The sequence below is a fragment of the Calypte anna genome, chromosome 3 (genome assembly GCF_003957555.1).
Source record: "Calypte anna isolate BGI_N300 chromosome 3, bCalAnn1_v1.p, whole genome shotgun sequence".
Classification (NCBI taxonomy): Eukaryota; Metazoa; Chordata; class Aves; order Apodiformes; family Trochilidae; genus Calypte; species Calypte anna.
In genome coordinates, this window is record NC_044246.1 from 99,524,284 (window position 1) to 99,544,488 (window position 20,205).

General features: G+C 44.6%; 1 protein-coding gene across 1 annotated transcript; it reads left to right on the plus strand.

Annotated features, from left to right (window-relative positions):
* The first annotated feature begins 17,720 nt into the window (after window positions 1-17,720).
* Window positions 17,721-20,015, plus strand: ID2 (inhibitor of DNA binding 2). Its single transcript, XM_008496124.2, has 3 exons — window positions 17,721-18,188; window positions 18,414-18,478; window positions 19,171-20,015. The coding sequence occupies exons 1-2, from the start codon at window positions 17,841-17,843 to the stop codon at window positions 18,468-18,470; spliced, it is 405 nt and encodes a 134-aa protein (XP_008494346.1). The 5' UTR covers window positions 17,721-17,840; the 3' UTR covers window positions 18,471-18,478; window positions 19,171-20,015.
* Window positions 20,016-20,205: the final 190 nt, after the last annotated feature.

Consider the following 20,205-nt stretch of genomic DNA (forward strand, 5'->3'; position numbering starts at 1 on the left):
CAATTAATGACCTGCCATACTTTCCAAACTAAACAAAAACAAACAACCCCACACTAAAACAAACAAACAAAAAAACCAAACAAAAAACAACAAAGGAGTAAAACATTTTGATGAAAGGAGTAAAACATTTTGATGGTTACTTCAGCGTTTATCTTCTAAGCGTCTTTCCTGGCCCTCCTTAAGAGCACGAACAGTTCAGATAATCATTAGTGCACAGAATAAGAACACATCCATAAAATAAGGTACTCATTAAGAGTAAATTTCAGCATCTAGATTCCTTACCATTATGCCAAGAAAATCGAGATGAAGGGCTGGCAGGAATTTCAGGACTACTGCATAAATTCTTCAGTAATTTCTCTAAAGATAAGGTGAGAGAAAATACGCTTAGTTGTTTTTAGAACTCTTTAGAAAGAAGTAAAGTTTGCTTTGAAGTTCTTAAACTTTTGAATATTCTAACTTGTGGCTGCAGATACCTGAGTTTCACTCCCACTTAGCTGATTTAGCCCTGTTAAGCACAACTGTAGCAGAGCCCAGGTTCCAGTTGCTGTATACAAATGGCAGCAACACCAGGAGCAGATAAAACAGACAAGATGTTTCAAATAAGCACAACATCTGAGAAACATCAGAGTGTCACAGCACAGGAGCAGGTGCACAGCTGGGTATGCACTGGCCTGTCTGCAGACCAACATAACAGACCTTCAGTTCAGTTCAGCTCAGCCCTTTCTCCTGTGCTGGGTACACAGGATGCTCAAGACAGGCATGATATAGCAATAAATGACAGGAATGAGAGAAAAGATTCTAGTGTGTATCTGTAGGTGCCAATCCGTGCATGAGCGGTCAAAAGTTACAGCACCATTCATCTGTCTCAAAAGCAGACATACATTTGGGCAGCTGGTGGGCAGACACTCCCCAGAGACTCCTCTGTATTGATTAGATGCTACAATCAGTGTAACTTGTGGTGCAACTGGGTGACCATAAAATCCATGCAGGGCTGGGAAGGATGGCACACTACTTCACCAAAATGGAGCAGTAGCTGGAGTCCAGATGGGAGACCTGAGAGCTTCCAATAGTGCTGGATCCCTACATGTGTGCAACTAAACACTAGTATCTTAGTCTGTGAGGTGAATTTCACACTTACTGACAATAAAGGTGCACAAAAATATGTAAGATTTTAGTGTGCATCTCAGTAAAGTTTCAAGGGACATGGTAGATCTCTGAGACACAGCAGAAGAGTCATCACAGTTTTGGTGGGTTTGAAGGGGTGAATGTTCAATGCACAATTAACTTTTATAATTCTTTTATATTTTCAAGGGTCACTTTAATAGGAAAAGGACTGGAAATATATTTTTTAAAGAATCTGGAAAGCCCAAACACTTTGAGAAGCACACAAACACAAGGAGCTGACACATCTGTGAGAAGTGTCTCATGTGAACTCAAAAAACTTTGCTTCTGGACAAGCAATGCTGGAAGACTCCATTGTAATAATCTGGACTTTACGAGAGACTGAAATACAAAAACATACTTCCCACCACTAACAGAGAGGCACCATGTGCAATTGCACTGCAGGGGATGTTGCTGGAGAAGGTCTTACGTAAGTTCAAAGGGAAGAGAAAGATGCATTCTGGAAAAAACAGGCGAAAGCTGCAAACCCAATTTACTGGGCTGTAAAGCCTACAACCCTGCCAGAGATACTCAGAAGTCAAGGCAGCCTTTGAACTGTATGTTATACACAGCAGACTGCTGCTGACAAGCCTCAAATAGGATAGCACTGACAGATCAAGCTTATTCTCTTTTAGCTAGAAAGGGACCTCCATTGCTTTGGGGCAAAAAAGATCTCCAATTCTGTTTCTCATTGGAACTGATTTCTCACAGTTCAGGCTAAACCTTCATTTGATGCTTACTCACTTTACTGCTTTCCTGCATTTGCACTGTTCACATCTAGCATAACACTTTGTATTTATTCTACCCATTATATATTTACTCATCAGCTGTATTTGTTCCAGCTATGGTTGAGATGGCAATTTAATTCTAAGTCTCTGCATGCATTGATGGACACATTACTTTTCAGCTGAAGTTTCTTATGTGTGTTCTCAGGCCAGAACTCACTTTTTTTTTTTCTTGAAAGTTGGAAGAAATTGTGCAGTCCATTTCAAACCTCTCAAATTTAGATGTGAGAATGTGGCATTTTAACAAAAACACTTTCTGATACAAAGTGCTTTTTTTACGCCTGGTTTTGAGTCCTTACACTTTAGAGCAACTCTGAAATTACAGGCACAAGTGTTTCTTCTGATGTTTCCATAAATGTGAAAAAACCACAAGATTTTGTTTAAGAAAGGCAAGGTTTGCAAGGATGAAGGAACACTGCTCCTGTCTGCATGAACTCCGGTGGAATGGTAAAGTGTGTGACTGTGAGCATGTTTAATGAGCCACATTTGCATACAAATAGTTACGGAGCACTCAAATGAGTCATGAAAATTCACAGTTTCTAAAAATGAGTGGATACCTTAATGCAATGGTAAGGTTGAGATTTTCAATGAAGATAAGCAATAGTATTTACTGTTCTGATTTCAAGAGGCTTTAACTTCTGCACATTATTCTTACCTACTACAACAGCCTATACAACGTGTTCCATTAATAACTTGACAGTATTCCTTTGTATAGAGCTTTGATTTTTATTTTTTTAAGGGACATTTGTTTTTTTCATGCAATTTAACATTCTTTTTCTCGCATTAATGGTGAAAGAGATTATATCTCTTTATCACTTTCTATTTTGTGGCCACAATGTCTGCTGACTTTATCCTCCCTTACTAAAGAAAACACTTAAAAACAGCAGTGTGCAACATCTTGTCATCTTCAAGGTTATCTGAAGTAGGGCACAGAGCAGTGCTAACCCACTGACTACAGAAGACACCGCACACACAAGACCACTCTCTTGAAGCTTTACCTCCTACCTGCACAAAGCATTAAGGTGACAAGCCTCTCCATTACAAGCACACAGGCAACCTGAAACTAGCATTCAGAGTGGGTAATGGTGTCAGCTGAAAGAGTAACTGGACAGGATTTCTGAAAGTGAAAAAAAGGATGAGCAAAGAGAAAAACTGGGTCAGTCCAGGGCCTGCAGCAGACAGGAAATGCATCTCTGAAGGACATCCAGCAAAGGGGCAATGGCAATAGCTAATCAATGAGTCATAAATAAACTTAAATTTTGTGTCCTGATAAGAACAGGTAACTGAGCTAGGATGGCTGAATGTGCTCTTCATTAAAAGTAAGGAGGGTGTCAAAGAGTTGGTCCTTTTGGAAAGAGAAAGATGGGAAGACCTACCATTTTTTGTAACAAGGCCTAGGTGCTTACTTGCAGAGCTGTGTCAGGCAGTATTGGAGGATGACTGAAAATTAGTTAGGATGAGAACAGTTTTCTGTTGCAATAAGGACACAAATTTAAAATATGCTTTAAAAAGTAAGTTGAGTGCTGTTCCTGTCCAGGACACAGAGCAGCAGGCACTGCACAGCTTGAAGATCTCACCCTCCATCACAACAGTTTGTAGAACCTATGGTAGTGTAAAAAACAATAGAAAGAACAAATGATTTTTTTTTTCTCCAGTACTAAGTGCAACAGCTGAACAACTCAGAGAGATGCCTCACTGATAACTCTTCTCCCATACCAGCTATCATAAGTACCAATCCATGCCATGGGTAACACTTGTAGGAAAAGATATCACGTGAGGACTGCAGGAACTAAGCACCGCCTGACTTTTGCATCTGTCATCCTTGCAAGCTGCCTCATTTTATAACATTAGCAAAAATTGCAAGGTAACAGCTTGTGTTTGTTCTGTCATCCCCCCACTTCAAGACCTCTGACGCATTGAGAGACAGACTGTGGGTCAGGTTCTGCTCTGCCCCATTCTCTCTGTAGTCATTTACACCTGTACAAACTGAGCGGAAAACATGCAAAATGGTACCATTTTGTTTTCATAGTGTTTTACCCTCACTTCACAGGGGTGAGAATGAATAGACAGGGTGCAAGGCAGGGGAGAATCAGGGATTCTGTATATTAAAAAACAGTGCAGACAGCCACAGAAAGTGTCAAACACCATACAAAAGGATTGTTCATGCATTCATGCTCAGCATCTGTGATCCGGACAGTATAAACAGAAGTCAGTATCTTTGTACTATGTGGGGCTTATAGGGTTTTGTTTATATAATTTAAAAATCACCAGACCTGCAAGGCTAAATGTTGCAGGGTACTTTGCAAACAACAATCTCACCCGCTCACAGCATTTCAGAAGGCTCTGGAGCATAAGTTGAGGAATTCCCTTATTGTTGGAAAATGGCAAAGGCTATTGTCAGATGACTGATGCTGGCTCTCTGCCATATGATGCTGGAGCCTACAGTTTTAATTAAAAACCCTAAAACAATTTGAAGAATTGCCTGTCTGAGGCTCTTATTATCCAGGATGCCTGCCCCTTCCATATGCAGTTAGTCAAGAAATAACAACTGAGAAGTAAGCCTTCAGTCATGATAAAGGGTTAAGATCTGTGACTCTATATGCAATAAAGCCACTCCCCCTAAAAAAAAAAGACCTTTGATGCTTATAGCCGCGAAGTGTTAACATATTCAGAAACAGTAGACTCTGCATAAGCACCTCAGCAAGAAGACAGCTAAATTCATAGATGTTCAAGAGTCCTGAAGAATTAAGCACGGTGGCTAAAAGCAAACTGGTAAGAGTTGTAGCTGAAGGAGAGGGAAGGTAACAACCAGTGGAGCTGAGAGCTGCTCTTACAGATGTCAGCTTCCAGGGACAGCTGATGATTACTAAAATGGCATTATGGCCTTGTCCTCCCCAGAAGGAAAGGGGTTGCTAGTAAAACCACAGCAGAAATCATCTAAGCATGTTTTCACATAGGCTGCCTAAAAAACAATTTAACTTCCACTCTGCCTAGCTATTATCTGCGATGCCCCAAAGGCATCAGGGTCAAAGTGCATCTTAAGGAGTGATTTGAAGGAGAACAGCTGGAGAGAATTTTCCAGACCTTTGTTCCATGCATGAAGGATAGGATGCAGGAAAGCATGAAGCTATCTGGGTGGGAAAAGGACGAAGGCACCGTAAAGGCCAGCACCGCTTGGAGAGCAAAGGTCATGTTCAGCAATGTGCTAAGTTAACAGAGCAGGAAAGAATGGGTAAAGAGAGCCCAAAAAAAGAGCAAGGTTCTTTTTTGCCTGGAGCACAGAGAATGTAATGTGAGGTTAGTGGCTATAGGTGCAGGTTTTCCTTTTTAAGTATCTGGTTTGTGAACTGATAGCATTTTTTGTTGTCTAGAAGAAAATCTCATGGCTCCTGGGATTTTGTGTTGGTCCCCCTCATACTGCAACTATGCTTAAGAGCTATGAAGTTGAACAGTCACTAGCTAAGCAGTTCAAACTAGGCTCTGACAGGTTTCCCAAGCTGCTTCTGAACGTATTTGGCAAATAAATTCCTCCTCATCTGCTAATTTCAGACTTTTAAAATAATTCAGATCTCAAGTACATAACATAAAGTGATTATCTTGTTCTTTACAGTCTGAGGGCAGAATCTATTTAGAACCTGAGGAGGCTGGCTACATGCAAGTGGAAAGCTTTAGATAACATTCACTTGCCAACCCATAGCAGTGAAACAAATTCACTCCCCACTCTCACAGGCAACTGCTGTTATTAGCCAAATACCAACTGTACCCTGCATATATATTCACAAACACACCTGAAACTGGATCCAAACCTGTGAAGCTGTAAGGGAGAGTCTTCCTGGGTTCACTGGCTTTGCATCAGGCCTCATATCCATAAAACATCGAAATTACTTACTCTCCATCCAAGGAGTTTCCATGGCCTGTTTCATGTCTTACCCACAGCCACCCCCGTAACAGCTGATCCACGCAGACAGGCTGCTTATTCTACACTGGAATGTACATTTGCAGCTTATACACAAGCGCTTAACTTCAAAAAACACTACCAAAATAGCAGAAAAGAGAAAACTTGGCATACTACACTTTTCTCCCTAAGATAATTTATAAGGTGTGTTGCAACCCTCAGCACTGAGCAAGAGTAGCATCTCCTCCAATGGCAATGCCTTAGCCAGGGATGAAAAGAGGAACATCTGCATTACAGCAGAAAATACACAACGAAAAAATCACCCAGAATTTTCCCATGACATTTGGTTTTCCTTGCTACAATCTATACAGACATTACTGAAAACAAAGTAGCTGTTCACATTATATATAAAAAAAAAAAAAAAAAGACATCACCACTGAAGCAGAACATGGCCTTTGTACTTAAAAATTTCTGCAACATAGTTAAGTACTCCCAAATATTCATCAGAATTCTAATATCAGATTTGCCATCAAAGTGATGCTGCAGTCTATGGAAAGATCCTGTATCACAAATTATACTGAATGGAAACAGGAAGAATTATTTTTCCATTTTGTGAAACTTCAGAGGATTGAAGCAGCCTTATTAGCATGCTGCAGAAGAAAACCGAGTATTTTCCTGACTATTTTCTCAAGAAATTCTCATAGAAGTGGTATGATGTTTAAAAGGCCTGGCAAAAACCAAGGCTCTATATCTCTTTCTTCCCAATACAGAGTGCAACTTAGACCTTCCACTGTACCAGGTTAATGTCTCGAATCACTTCTGGAATGCCCTTTACGTGAAGGCCAAAGGGACCTCATCAGCTCAGTCTTGAACCTGTATTTCCCATAAGCTAGGAAATGTATATAGCTAGGACTAAAATCACTGCTGTTTAATTCACAAGTTGTCCTGTCTGTCAAAGGAGACAGAAACACAGGAAACTCATTCAGCATTCACTTTCTGGATAGCGTTACTTATTTTGGCTTTTAATTTCAAAAGAAACCTGAAGTGACAAATAAAGATCTGAAACTCAAATTCTCCCTTTCTCCCTCTTTAACCCTTAACACTTCCTTGTTCCAGATCCAAGATCTCATCCAGCTGTGACATACTTTACCTGGCTCCTCCAGCCCCAGCATTCCCAAGCCAACCAGCCCAGCACTGTTTCTTTCACCAGTGTCACCTGTTTCCTGATGGTCACCTTACTGGTTTTGCACCCCCCTGCAAGTTTCCAGCTGGAGAGCAGGAGCTAAAAGCAGTCTACTGGAAAGGATATGTCCCATGTTACCATGAACTTCTGCCACCCAGAATCATTTCCCACACCTAGCAGAATATACTCTATCCTGTCCTCAAAAGGGATATTCCCCTATCAAGTTAAAAAAAAAAAATTAAAAATCATAACCTTCTAACTTTAAACTGATGGTCATTTGTTAAAGAACTGATCAGAAAAAGTACTGGTTAGTAACTCCTGTTCTGTCTGCTGCGCATCTGATAGACAGGATCTGTTACTTCAGAGTGCTTGGTGTTTTCATTACACTTCAGATATTTAAGAACAGCTCCCATTAACTTCCCATGTAACAATCTCCTGATAAAAGTCTCCTTTAAATGACTTGTCCATCATCTCACAAAAAACTCTGCTGCAGAGGCATAGATTGAATTAAGTCCTCCACAGCAGAATTCAGCTGTTCCATGGGAGCATCTTGCCTCTTTCACAACCTTTTGCATACCTTTTACAATGACTGAAGGAAGGCTCACACAGAAAGCAGCCTCCTTCACTGTGCAAGCTGCATCTCTGCAGCAAACAAATAAGCAGTCGTGCAGCTGGAGATTACCACAGCTGACAGCAAGCTGAACTATGGCACAGAATTGCACAAAGCTTAAAACTATGAGCATCTAGCCTAGGAGTTACATAGTGTGGCCTGTAAATCCCCAGTACTCCTCCACAAGACCACAGCCAGAACGACTTATTGGTGAAAATGTATTAGTCACTGCTCATGTTCTCACCACTTTAAAGTGTTCTAATGAAAACGTGTCAAGTCACACACACACACACAGAAAAAAATAAATTGCAGAATTGTTGAGTAAGTCTGAGAACCAACTCTGACAAACCATCCACACCAAGACCAGGGTGCCCCTATGCTGGCTGGGCTAAGAACAGCCTGAGTCAGCAATCAAGGGAGTATCAGGGTAGTCTTTTAGACTTCTGTATTAGGAAGAGGTAAGTCACCCCACAAGCAAAGATTTTCTCAACTATCTGTAGAAAGACTTTTGAAAGACAGGCTTAGACATCAACCAGACACATAAAGTCAAAGAGCCACAGAAATATTCTGGCTGGAAAAGACCCTCAAGGTCATCAATTCCAACCATTAATCTAACTCTACGGAGTCCAGTGCTACCATGACCCTAAACACCATATCTCTGTATTTTTTAAACACTTTCAGGGATGGTGACTCAGCCATCTCCCAGGACAGCCTCTTCCAGTGTTTGGTAACCTTTTCAGTGAAGAAGTTTCTTCTAACATCCAACCTAAACCTCCTCCAATGCAACTCAAAGTCATTTCTTCTCGTCCTAGATGCCTTAAGTCAAGTGAGGTGAATCCCATCTCTAGAGCCAAGAGGTCTGTAGAGCTGTGAAAGAGAAGGGAGCACAAAGCTATGGCTACTGAAGTGAAAACAAAGCAGAGTGAAAAGGCAGGAAAAATGAAAATTCTGACTGTTCAGTGGAGAACAACTGGAACCTTCAGCTAGCTATAAACCAGCTGTTTCTGTCTGTCTCAAAATATTCTAAAAATTTTGCACATCCTTTTAATGTTTTCAGAATCTTGTCTCTTCTGGAAGCAATAGTTTAAGCTCTTAAATAATTTAACTTTGAATCCATTAACAATTACTCCTATGTTGTCAAATTTAAATACTTCAGGTGCACATTTGGTTTAAGTATTTTGGTAAAAGAAGTAAAAGGGCTTCTCAAGCGTATGTTTTGTAACGACTGAAGGCATTCAGCCCTATGGAGCAATCAACATGAACAATGTGGTGGAATCATATCCAACTGTAGCTATCCATTTGTAGCTAAAACCACATCAGGAAAACATACGAGTTTAATTTGCCAAACTGGGCATTTCATGCCCACCACTGCCTCTAGAGTCAAAATTTTGCAAACTGGACATAACCCTTTGATGACCTTTGACAAACATTAAATTATAAAAACACATAGCTGGACTTCTCTTGCAATCACCCATTTGCAAAGAATATATGCACACCAAACTCAGATTAGCACAAAAAAACCACTTGCTCTCCTGTAAATGGCTAAGAAGTCTGGGTGACCTTTTGCTCATCTCTGATGAATTAATGAGGTACATATTTAGGGCTGATTCTGTAGTACACTTCAGCACTAACTCCACATCATCAGAACAAAAAACTATGGCTTTTTGAAATTGAAAATTAAACACACATCTCTTCAGGGCTAGAATTAAAGATAATATTTTCAAACACATCCAGCCTCCAGTTGTAGAAGCTAGACAGATTTTTGTGAATATGCACGTGCATAAAATGTAATATACACTCAGAAATATTTTCCAAAGTACTTAACCGTCATTGATTTAAATAAAGAGCATTCCAGCTTTCTGAAAATCCCAGTTGTAGAATCTTTGTATCTTCAGACATTTTAATAAACATTTTTATGCAACTGACTCCTCTCTTAAAAATATTATGTGGTGACTGTAGTCAATTAGACCATTCACGAAAGAGGTTTCCATGATTACATTTAATAGTTCCACACAACTTTCAGACATCCATACCAGGATTCACAAGTGCAAACTATGGAAACACATGGTGCTTGGGCTCTACAAGCTCAGAGAAAAATATGCATCATCCAAGGACAATTCAGTCCAGCTATTCATCCCCTCCAATGGAAGGAATGGCCATGGTACAGAGTCAGAACTCAAATTACAAACCTTGGTTACACACCCAATTTTTAAAGGCTAAAATCAGGTATGATGAACGAGAAAAATTAGTCACCTACAGTGGAATTCACCCCACTTGGCATTGATAAGTCAGGGTTCTGGTTGAAATTGGTTGTGTGGCTTCTGCTGAGAATTGATGGGGAGGGACAGCCCCAGTGAGGAGATTCATTCCATCTGGAGAGAGGTGTCAAATGGGCACAGAATGAATCACTCTCTGCAGGTGTCTCTTGTTCTCTCTTCCCACTGACTAGAGAGAAAACACCAAACCTCTAAATAGCTAAGATAAGGTGAGATGAGCCTCACCCTCAAGAACGGGTGAGCCTGCCAGGCCAGGCCCAATATTCTGGCTTCTTGCCATCCAGGAGATGCCTTTGCCCCCGAGCTACAGTGTCAGGCTCCCTCTTGTTTATAATCCCTCTGGCCCTTTGAAATTTGCATCTGTTTCTTTACCGCGGCAAGCTTGAACAGGATGGGTGGGTGTCCTCCACCTTAGCCTTATGTACTCCAGTCATTAAGGGTGCTTTGAGAGCAGGAGGGAGTTTATATCACCTCTGATGAGGAGCACGTTGAATCTGAGTCTCTCACTTCCAAGGCAAGTGTTCTCACAAGAAGAATTGCTTATAAAAAAGCAGCAGTTCTTTTCCTTCTCCCTCCCTGAACTTTCCAGCAGCCACAGCTGCTGTGCTCTGTGCTAAGCCTCATGCTGTCACTGTGCATTTAAGCATGATCTGAGTACACCTCCTGGACCAGGTCTCTCAAGAGATTCAGACACATACCTATTTTGTGATTCCCAGGTGGGTTTATGCAGGCAACAGTCACTAAGAAAGTCAGCTTAACCTAGATAACATTCATACTGGGCCTATAAAAAAGCAAAGTTTTTACAGCCTGGGAACCTCACTTCAACTCACATGGTTCAGCAGGACCTGTGAGGGTCGACTTGCATTTGGGTTGTGGTACAGACATTTTGCTGAGTTGCACTTCCAGTATTCAAACCCAAGTGAAATCTATCTCTGCAGAGCACACAAAAAATTTTTTTCTATATATTCGTGAAAAAGGACTGAGAATGCTGTGGGGTCTGTCCTAACATAACCACTAACAATCACTTTGGTAAAGCACTGAATTAGTACTGTCTGCTTAATATGACAGGGTTTTCCACCATGGAACTGAGGTAATCTGACTGAAGTGAACAGGAAGGCAAGATTATAGATTCAGCAACGAGATGACAGTTGCAGTACATTCATGTTCATGAAGCAAAGCATACTATACAAACACACTTATACTTGAAATTATCATAGTTTTACTATCTGAATGGGAGTGTGTGATTTTAAAACCATACCTGGAACAGATTTTCACAATCTTCTTCCACCAATCCAATTCCCTACTTTTTCCACTGAAATTAAGCCAAGCATTTTGAGATCTAATTCCTACAGGCCTCTACCTAAATATCAAAGTTTAGAACAAAGCGAGAGGCTGAGGGAAGCTGGACCAGACATCCAGATATTTAACAAAAAAAAAAAGAATAAGCCAATTTTTTATTCCTTGGTTTATTCCTTACCACATGCGGTATCGTCAGTAACCTCCTGCCTGGCCCCTCTCCCTTCTCTATTCTAAATGGATTTTCCAGAGAATCGTTGGGGGGTGCAAAACTTGCAATGTTTTAGACCTATACTAATTTAAAGGTATCAGCAGAAAAGCTATGGTAGATGAAAACCATCTGCTACATAAGCTATGCACTAGGAAGGGAACTTGTTTGATCCCAGATTTATCACAACCAAGTAAGTTAGAGCCACCTATCCAGTTCAGCGTAAGCATGCAGTAAAGACATGCTACATAACCCAACTTAAACACAGACATGACATTAGTAGCTAATATCCCATAATCATAGATTCTTTCAGAAAGAAAACTAATGCATTTGCTTTAGAGTAAAGAGATAAGAGTTTATATATCAATTTTGTACACCTCACACCAGTAACACTTACTATGCCATAGGTGCTGCCTTCCGAAAGATTTCATGGCAGCATTCTCCAAGTACCATCAGGTAAGCAAATGCCCTTTGCAGGTGGCAGTTTATGTAGAAAAGCCTTCAGAGCACTGGTCTTACAAAAATGAAAAACCCTACAAAAGAGTAGAAAGCATCAGAAATTGTCTGAATTTGAACTTGATATAAATGCCATGGTAAAACCATAGAATTCACATGGAAACAGTCCCCTCTGCATGGAGGTGCTAGAAAGCAGTCTGAGTAAAAGGCATTCCTGCAGAAGAGCAGAGTTCGGAAATGTGATCACAAAAAGATAAGCATGTCAAAACAGATTCAGGAGTGTCCATCCCATAGTCCAACACTTTTGACTAAAAAGTAGATGTCCAGTAAAAATAAAAAAAAACATATGGTTTTTGCCACAATATCTCTCAAGCCTTGAGCAACATGCAGCTTGGCAACGTAACAGCAGCAGATGAGGGATGTTTGGAAGTGTGGATGAAGGGAATGATATTGTACGAAAGCAACATTATTCAAAAGCATAGTGAGGGGAAGGAAGAGGAAGAAAAGATCTTGCAGTTAGTTGGCAGATCTGTGGCATTTTTAGCTAAGGCACAGAAAAGAAAGGAGTTTGGCAATGGAACTCAGAGAAGGTCCATCTCATGTGTTCCTTGAAAAACAAGGAAAAGTTTGGAGTGAGGTGAGGGGCCCAGTGATGCATCCCTGCTACTCTGAGAGGTGCTGCTGGCAGGGTGAGCAGAGCTCTGCTATGGGCAGGAGTGCTGGGAAGCAGGACTCGCCCTCCAGGTCGCAGAGCAGCTGACAGAAAGCCCTGGGAGGAGGGCGATGTCATCTGCTGCTGGTGCCCAGGGGCTGCCCAGGCAGATGGGGCACACCAGGCCCTGCTTCCCGAGCTGTGGCAGGGGGCTGGGAGACTGGGGGTCCCGGCAGGTTTGGGAAAGCCACTGGGTGCAGCCACAGGCAGCAGCACTCCACGGGTGCGTGGCCAGGGGCTTGAGGCCACAGCTGCATTCCTGCAAGCCAGCTCGGCAGCAGTGGGGACACAGGGGACAAAGAGGGCCTGATGCTGGCATGGCACAGAGCTGAGTACCGAAGCAGGGAAAAGGAGGAATAAAATCTAACAATAAAAAAACAACAAAAAAGACAACAGAAAAATAATAAAAAAAAATCCCTTCCCCCACGGCAGCTGCAGAGTGCGATGAAACCCCCTTTTAGGCACAATCAGACCTGAGCATCTGGGCAAGGATGAGGTGGGTGCAAAGTGCAAGGGGAGGAAATGTGTCAGCTGCAGCATCTGAGAGTAGCAGAGCAAACTCAGACGGGAAATGAGCTTGCAAAGTGCACCCAACAAGATGATCGCGGGGATAAGTTGCTTCTATGGAAACTGGAGCCCGATGAACCAAAAAACAGTTCGATGGCAAAGTTTTAGCAGGAGCCGGCTCACGCCCGGTTTCAACTACATTCCCCACACCCTGAAGAAAAAAGAAGAGAGAGAAAGCTGCACAATGTGTTTCTTGTTATGGACAGAAGGAGAAAAAAAAAAAAAAAAAAAAAAAAAATGGGGACACAGGTTTTTTCCTGTATGGGCTACATCATATTAAGCTGTAAGTTTAGTTCTGGACAAACAATCTCTTGTTGCATCTCTGGGATGGAGGTTAATGAATTCCCACAGATGATGTTGGCCAAACAGTGGTCGGCTTGTGACTTGATTTCCAGCATCATGATGTGAGGGGATCAGTATAGAAAAGCACTTTGAAGGGAAGAGGCTGCCTACAGCAGGATTGTTTCTACAAGCTAATTGTACTGAGTGCAGCTGCACAAAGCTGGATCAACAGTAATAGAAGGCGGCGCAGACTTCCTGACGCCAGCCCCGCAGAGCTCCCACCAACAGCCTGGCAATTCCAGATTGTTTTCCAGACCTTATCTCTCCCCCAAGTTTCTTTTTTTTTTTCTTTCGTCTTTTTTTTTTTTTTTTTTAAATTTTGTGACCGGAACAAAAGTAACAGGAAAATCCTTTGTGAAAGTAGAAAATGCTGTTACAGATCGGTGCCTTTCGCAGAAGTTGTAACTAAATATTTTGCATGCATTACTCTCTCCCTCCCGCTCAAAAAAAAAAAAAAAAAAAAATAAAAAAATCCAACCCCTAAAGTTCTAAAACTTAGTTGAATGAACTGGAAATGTGAGGCAAACAAAAGGGATCGGGTAGTTAAAAGCAGCCGAGTTTAGCGAGATATTTTAGCTGATACATTACAAACTCCCGTATCAAAACATATTTGGACAGCCCGCTTGGAGAGGTTGATTGGTGTCAATGACTTGGAAATGAGCCAACTTTAACAGATTTTAATTTTTTTAAAGTCTGGTTAGCTGGCTTAAATAGGCTGCAATTAAAACCATTTACATTATTTATAGGTGTTTTAGATAAATTTAATTCGAGACACGGCACCGGGCACGCGTAGGAGCTCGCCAGTCCCTGCCGGGATGGGGCACAGCCAGGACCCCCGGCCGAGGGGACTCTGGGTGACCCCGGGGGCTGCTCTTAGCAGACGCCAAAGAGCGAAAGCACGGGCAACCTTGATAAAAAGAGTGACTTTTCCTCATAGATTTTTTTTTTGGGGGGGGGGGGGGAGGGGGGCATGACACACACTCCCCCCTCTCGCCACAGCACCCGTGGCAGCCCTGCGCGCTCATTCCCGCCCAGGTCGCGGCTGCCCGGCCGCGCGGGGCAGCCTGGGGCATGGGGGGGGGGGGTAGTGGCGCCGGGATCTCTCCCGCGGACGCGCCCTCCCGAGGGGTCGCGTTTTTCCCTATTTTACTGTTTTTTCTCTGCTTTCTGCGGGAGCCCCCCCTCACATCCCTTCTCCCGTCCCGTCCCGTTTCCATCCCCCCCCCCGCGGCATTGCGGGGCGTCCGGCGGCGGCCCCCGCTGCAGGTGCGCCCGGGAGGGGGAAGCGAGGCCGGGCCGCCGCCTGCCGCCGCCCGCCGCGAGCGCAGCCCCGGTCGCCATGGCAGCCGCCTGAGCGGCGCCGCCGGGCCCGGGCGGCGCGGGCGGGGGGGGCGGCGGCGAGGGGCTGATGTCACGGGGCTGGCGCCGCGCAGTCCAGGCCGGCCCCGGGCGCGGGGCGGGGCGCGGCGCGGCGCCCGGGGCGCGGGAGGGAGCGGGGAGGGGGGGGGGCGCGGCCCCGGGGGGTGGCCGGGCACCCGCTGGCGCTGCGGAGCACCTCAGCACAGCCGCGGGCTGGCGCCGGCGGCCTCCCACGGCGGGGCGGCCCGCACCCCCCCCAAAGCGGAGCCCCGGCGTTTGTGCCTCTGGGGTGGAGGGACGCGGAGGAGAAAGCGGCGCTTTGTGCGCGGTGACGGTTTCCTACCAGATGTTTGCAGCAGCGTTTCGGGGCTGTTAAAAATCCCGGCTGAACAGAGGCGGACGCGGCTCCCCGAGGCACCCGTTGCCACACAGAGGGCCCGGGACGTGTCCGCAGGTCCGGGGGAAAAGCCCCCGAGAAGCACCTCGCAGCCCCGCCGATTTCGGAGTTCCCCCCCAAGCAGCCCACCCGCCTCCCCGCCGGGGCACGGGCAGCGGCGCCCGCTCGTGTGACATGTGTCGGAGACCGGGGAGCTTTCCGAGCGGGTGAACCGCTGCCAAAGCTCTCGGGGGTTAACCAAGAGCAGAATTGAGACAATTAAACGCTACGGTGGCACTCGAGGCGCTTGCCTGGGGGAAGCGGAGCTTGGCTAATCGCAGGTTCCGCGTTTCGTGCGAAAAGCGCACGGCAATCACTCAGTGACACAGAAAGAGCCAGGTTAGCCTCTCCGCACAAGTTTGCAGCGTTGTAAAAAAGCGTGCAAAGCCCTTAGTTATGGAAAACCGAAACCGCTTGCAGAGGGTTCACTGCAAAGCCCGTGCGGGCGTTACTGTAACATTGCTTCGCTGTCCAAGAACGACAAACAGTGATGGGAGCAGCATGATCAGATTTGTTTACGTTGGCTATTATTATACCAAAAATAGCGTCAAGATTTCTTCCACCGGTGCATTCATGAGACGGAAACGAGCACTGTGAAAGACCAAGACCTGTGGCCACAGATCATGTACCAGATACGCTTGAAATGGAGCTTTTAGTCATGTAAGGGATTGAAGTTTCTCTAAGTGGTTATTTTAATGGAGTCGTTAATTGGGAGGGTGGTTTTTATTGTGATTTAGTCTCTAGCTGCACTTTAGCAATGTATTTTAGTTTTCTTATCAGACTGAATATCGAGGTTCGCTTTCACCCTTCGAGTTTCAAAACGAGTGAGATGCGTTCTTGCCGGCCTCAGCACCGCCTACAGCCCACCCCCCGGGAAAAGCCCTGGGGCAAACACCCAGCTGTGCCAGCCACCAAAATGTCCTGCCTGAATATTGTCAACCACTAGCTCAGGAATGCCACGTTAATTGGGAAAAAAATATTGATCCAGCTCTCAGCAGCTCCCCAGTCTCCCCAGTGTCCACGTTCCTCCCCCACAGACCCAACTCCCTCACCGCAGCTATGCAGCAACACCGCAGATAAATCCAGTATTTGTCTGCTTTTAATAGTTACAATTGACAGCACAAATCTCACTGATATTAGGGATGTATACCGTCACATTTTTCTTTGCAAAATACTAACGTCCCTTACGCAGTGATTGTATTACAGAATTCCTCCGTTTTGTGTACATTTTCACTTGTACTAATCGTACGTATTAATACGTCTATGCTTTTCTAGGCTGAACTTCCTTGGGGTGGTGTATGAAAAGACGGGTTGAACCTATGTCGGGATATTATACAGCCGTTAGTATAAGCAAAATATAGAAAAATACAATGAAGACAAACTTAAAATATAAAAATTAAGTCATTTCTTCAGCTAAACAGTAAAACCTCAAGTTTCTCTCATGGAGTGTTTCTGGAAGATGTTTTATTGGCTGCAACAAAAAACTGCAAAAAGTGCAGCATGTATTAAGTATCTGCATTTGTCACCAGAAACATCTACACGGAATCAATGACATTACCGTGCCACAAGCAGACCGGGTGCAGATGAGTAGCCTTTCAAGGGTAACACATGTAAACGCACTTCCAATATGCACATTTGTTTAATGATCTCCAATTAATAGCACCACCTGAAATGGCCCTCTCTGCAGGAACCAGGGACCCAACACTGTCAAGGGATTCAAGGCTCTCGCTGTCCCGACACCGTCAGGGCAGACACCTGCCAGTAACCTTGGTTTATCTTTATTCTCCATGGTTACATCTGCAGCACACACCGCTGGGATGCTGACCCCACCGCCGCCGGTTTACGCTGCCTGTTTCAGACCCCTAGACGCACGGGGGCCGCTTGACACCGCCATGCACAATGACTCTGGGGAGAGCTCAGCCTCCGCCACCGCCTCCCTGCCACCTCCTCTGCTTATCCCACAATCGTCGCCCCTCTCTCTCCCTCTGCCCGTCCTCTCACTACGGCTGCCGGGCGGTCGCCCCAACTTCACCGGTGGCCGTGGCAGCCACGGCAGTCCGTCCGGGGACAGGGCAGGAGGGGACGCACAACACCCCCGACAACACCGTGCAGGGGCGGGAACAGGTGAAGAACCCCGCTACTGCTGCAGCGATCTCATCCCTGCGCCGCATCCCGCGGTCGCAGTCCCAGTCCCTTTGTGCCGGGCCGGACGCCAGCGGGCCAGGGGCGCGCGGCGCAGTATTTACTCCCTCAGCTGTGCGGCGGGGCCACGCCCCCTCCCGCGATTGGCTCTGCAGGCGGAAGCCCCCGCGCGGCCCGCCCAGCAGTGAGGGCGCCCCGGGGTGATGGACGTGCCGGTGGCAGCCAATGGCGGCGAGCGCGGGCCGGGCTCGGCCACGGCACTATAAGAGGAGGCCGCGCAGCTCCGCGCTTCAGAGCGAGGTTTGGCAGTGCCCGGAGCGGGAGGGGAGTGCGAGCGAACCGCAGCCTTCGCCGCCGAGCCGCTGTTATTTTGTCTGTCTGCTGAAACCGGTCTCAACACTCACCTTACAATATGAAAGCCTTCAGCCCGGTGAGGTCTGTGAGGAAAAACGGTCTCTCGGACCATAACCTGGGCATCTCGCGGAGCAAAACCCCCGTGGATGATCCCATGAGCCTTCTCTATAACATGAACGACTGCTACTCCAAGCTGAAAGAGCTAGTGCCAAGTATCCCGCAGAACAAGAAAGTGAGCAAGATGGAAATCCTCCAGCATGTCATCGACTACATCCTGGACCTGCAGATAGCCTTGGACTCCCACCCCAGCATCGTCACCCTCCACCACCAGAGACCGGGGCAAAATTCTTCCTCCAGAACTCCTCTGACCACCCTAAACACAGACATCAGCATCCTATCCTTACAGGTAAATGCCACCTTCTCTTACTCATCCCGTTCTTTCCCCTGACCTAGATAGAGGTGGGTGCTGAAGGCTCTGTTAGAAGCACTCTGAAGGCAGAATGTGGTGGTGGTGGTGGTGGAGACGGGGTGGCTGCCCCGGGGGCTGCGGGCAGACGTGTCGTGGTAAGCCCTGTAGTGACCCGGGGCAGGTTTCTCCTACTCTGACCCTTGTGTCGTTTTCTTTTCGCAGGCGTCCGACTTCCCTTCGGAGCTCCTGTCAACCGACAGCAAAGCACTTTGTGGCTGAATCACACGGTGAGTGGGGTGGATGTTATTTTTAAACTTCAGGTAAAAAGGGTATTTCTAGAGAATGGGAGGTATGATCGTGATTTCCGAAGACGGGTCATAAAATCCGCTTAAAAGTAGATTGGGAGATGCCTTAATAATCACTAAGAAATAGGACTAGTAAGTGAGCGTTACAGCCCAAAGTATTTATTTTGTTGCTAAGGTTCATTAAGCACCGCAAGCTGCTCTGATACTGCTCGCTGGTTAATGCAAATTCTCTCGTTATCTGTTCTTGGAGTCTTTAACTTCCTGGGCCAAAGTGACTGATTAAGTTGGGGAATCTTGGCAGAATTCCTTAGAAGTCTGTGATGTGGGATTGTCTGAGCTATCAGTTAAATAAGTGACTGCTTTTAATCAAGTAATTGGTGTAAGAGGCAGACTGGCGCCTCTTAGCATTGCGTTTACAGAGATCTAAATAGAGATTGGACTGAGAATTGTCTTTCTACCCTTTCCCTTGAGTGTATGTTATTTTCATGTTCAAGTTCTGCTCTTGAGAAGCGGGTGTGTGAGCGTGTATGTGTTGCATCTGGACGCCAGGGTTTGCCCAATCTCTGAGTGTTTGGTTAAATGTTCAAACTGTGGCTTCCTCTCTGGCGCCAGTCTGTCCGGATCTCTGCCCTGTTAGCATTCTCCTAAATACGCCTCTTTTCAATCTCTTGCAGGTGTTCCACTGATCAGGTTTTTTTTTCTTTGCACAAGAAAACGTCTACAGGATGATTTTTTTTCTTTTCTTTTCTTTTTCTTTTCTTTTTTTTTTTCTTTTTTTAATTTTTTGAGGAGCTGAACTTATTTTTCAGCTGTTATCTGGAGGGGAAAATCCACATCTTAACTAAAAAAAAGGACCTTTAAAAAATAATAAAAATTCAAGATCTTTATCCCCACCCCGTTCTTCAACTTGGACTGAACCTAGTTATTTATGAAGAGACTCTTTAAATACCCTTTCCCTAGTTGGAAGGCTTCCTTTATATACTATTCCCAACGTGGGGAGCGAAACAAAATCTCGCAAGGAGTTGCCCGTTTTAAAGCAGACTTTGCCTTTTTTTTCCAAAGGTGGAGCGTGAGTACCAGAAGGATCCAGTGTTCAGCTTTTTAGAAAAGTCTTGTGGTCAAAAGTTACCTTTTTGACACAAACCTAGGACTGAATGCTGTGTATATATTTATATATAAATATATATATATATATGAGTGAAACTTTGTGAACTCTTTAATTAGAGTTTTCTTGTATAGTGGCAGAAATTCACATTTCTGCAAAAAGTGTAATGATGTACTTAATCATGCTAAACTTTTTATAAAAGTTTAGTTGTAAACTTAACCCTTTTTATACAAAATAAATCAAGTGTGTTTATTGAACAGATTGCTTGCTTTATTCTTTGGGGACCAACTGTTTGGTTTTGATTTGTGTTGTTTTATTATCTTTTTAAGTTCTTATAAATTCTGTTATGACTTAACCAAGTAAAAACTCAAATATGTAGAAAATATAAAGAATAAAATTACATGAAGTGAATAATTCTTGTAACTTGGAAAATCTTATTTGAGTGTGTATATTTTAAACTTGTAAATGATCTGCCTGGTAACAGTGTGAAAGGAACTAGAAAAGTTACTTATTACAGAGGGGATGCTATTGACAGTGTTTGGAAACCGGCAACAAAAGCAGTAATTCTGAGACAGACCCATACAATGTTGCTTTTCCCTCTTCC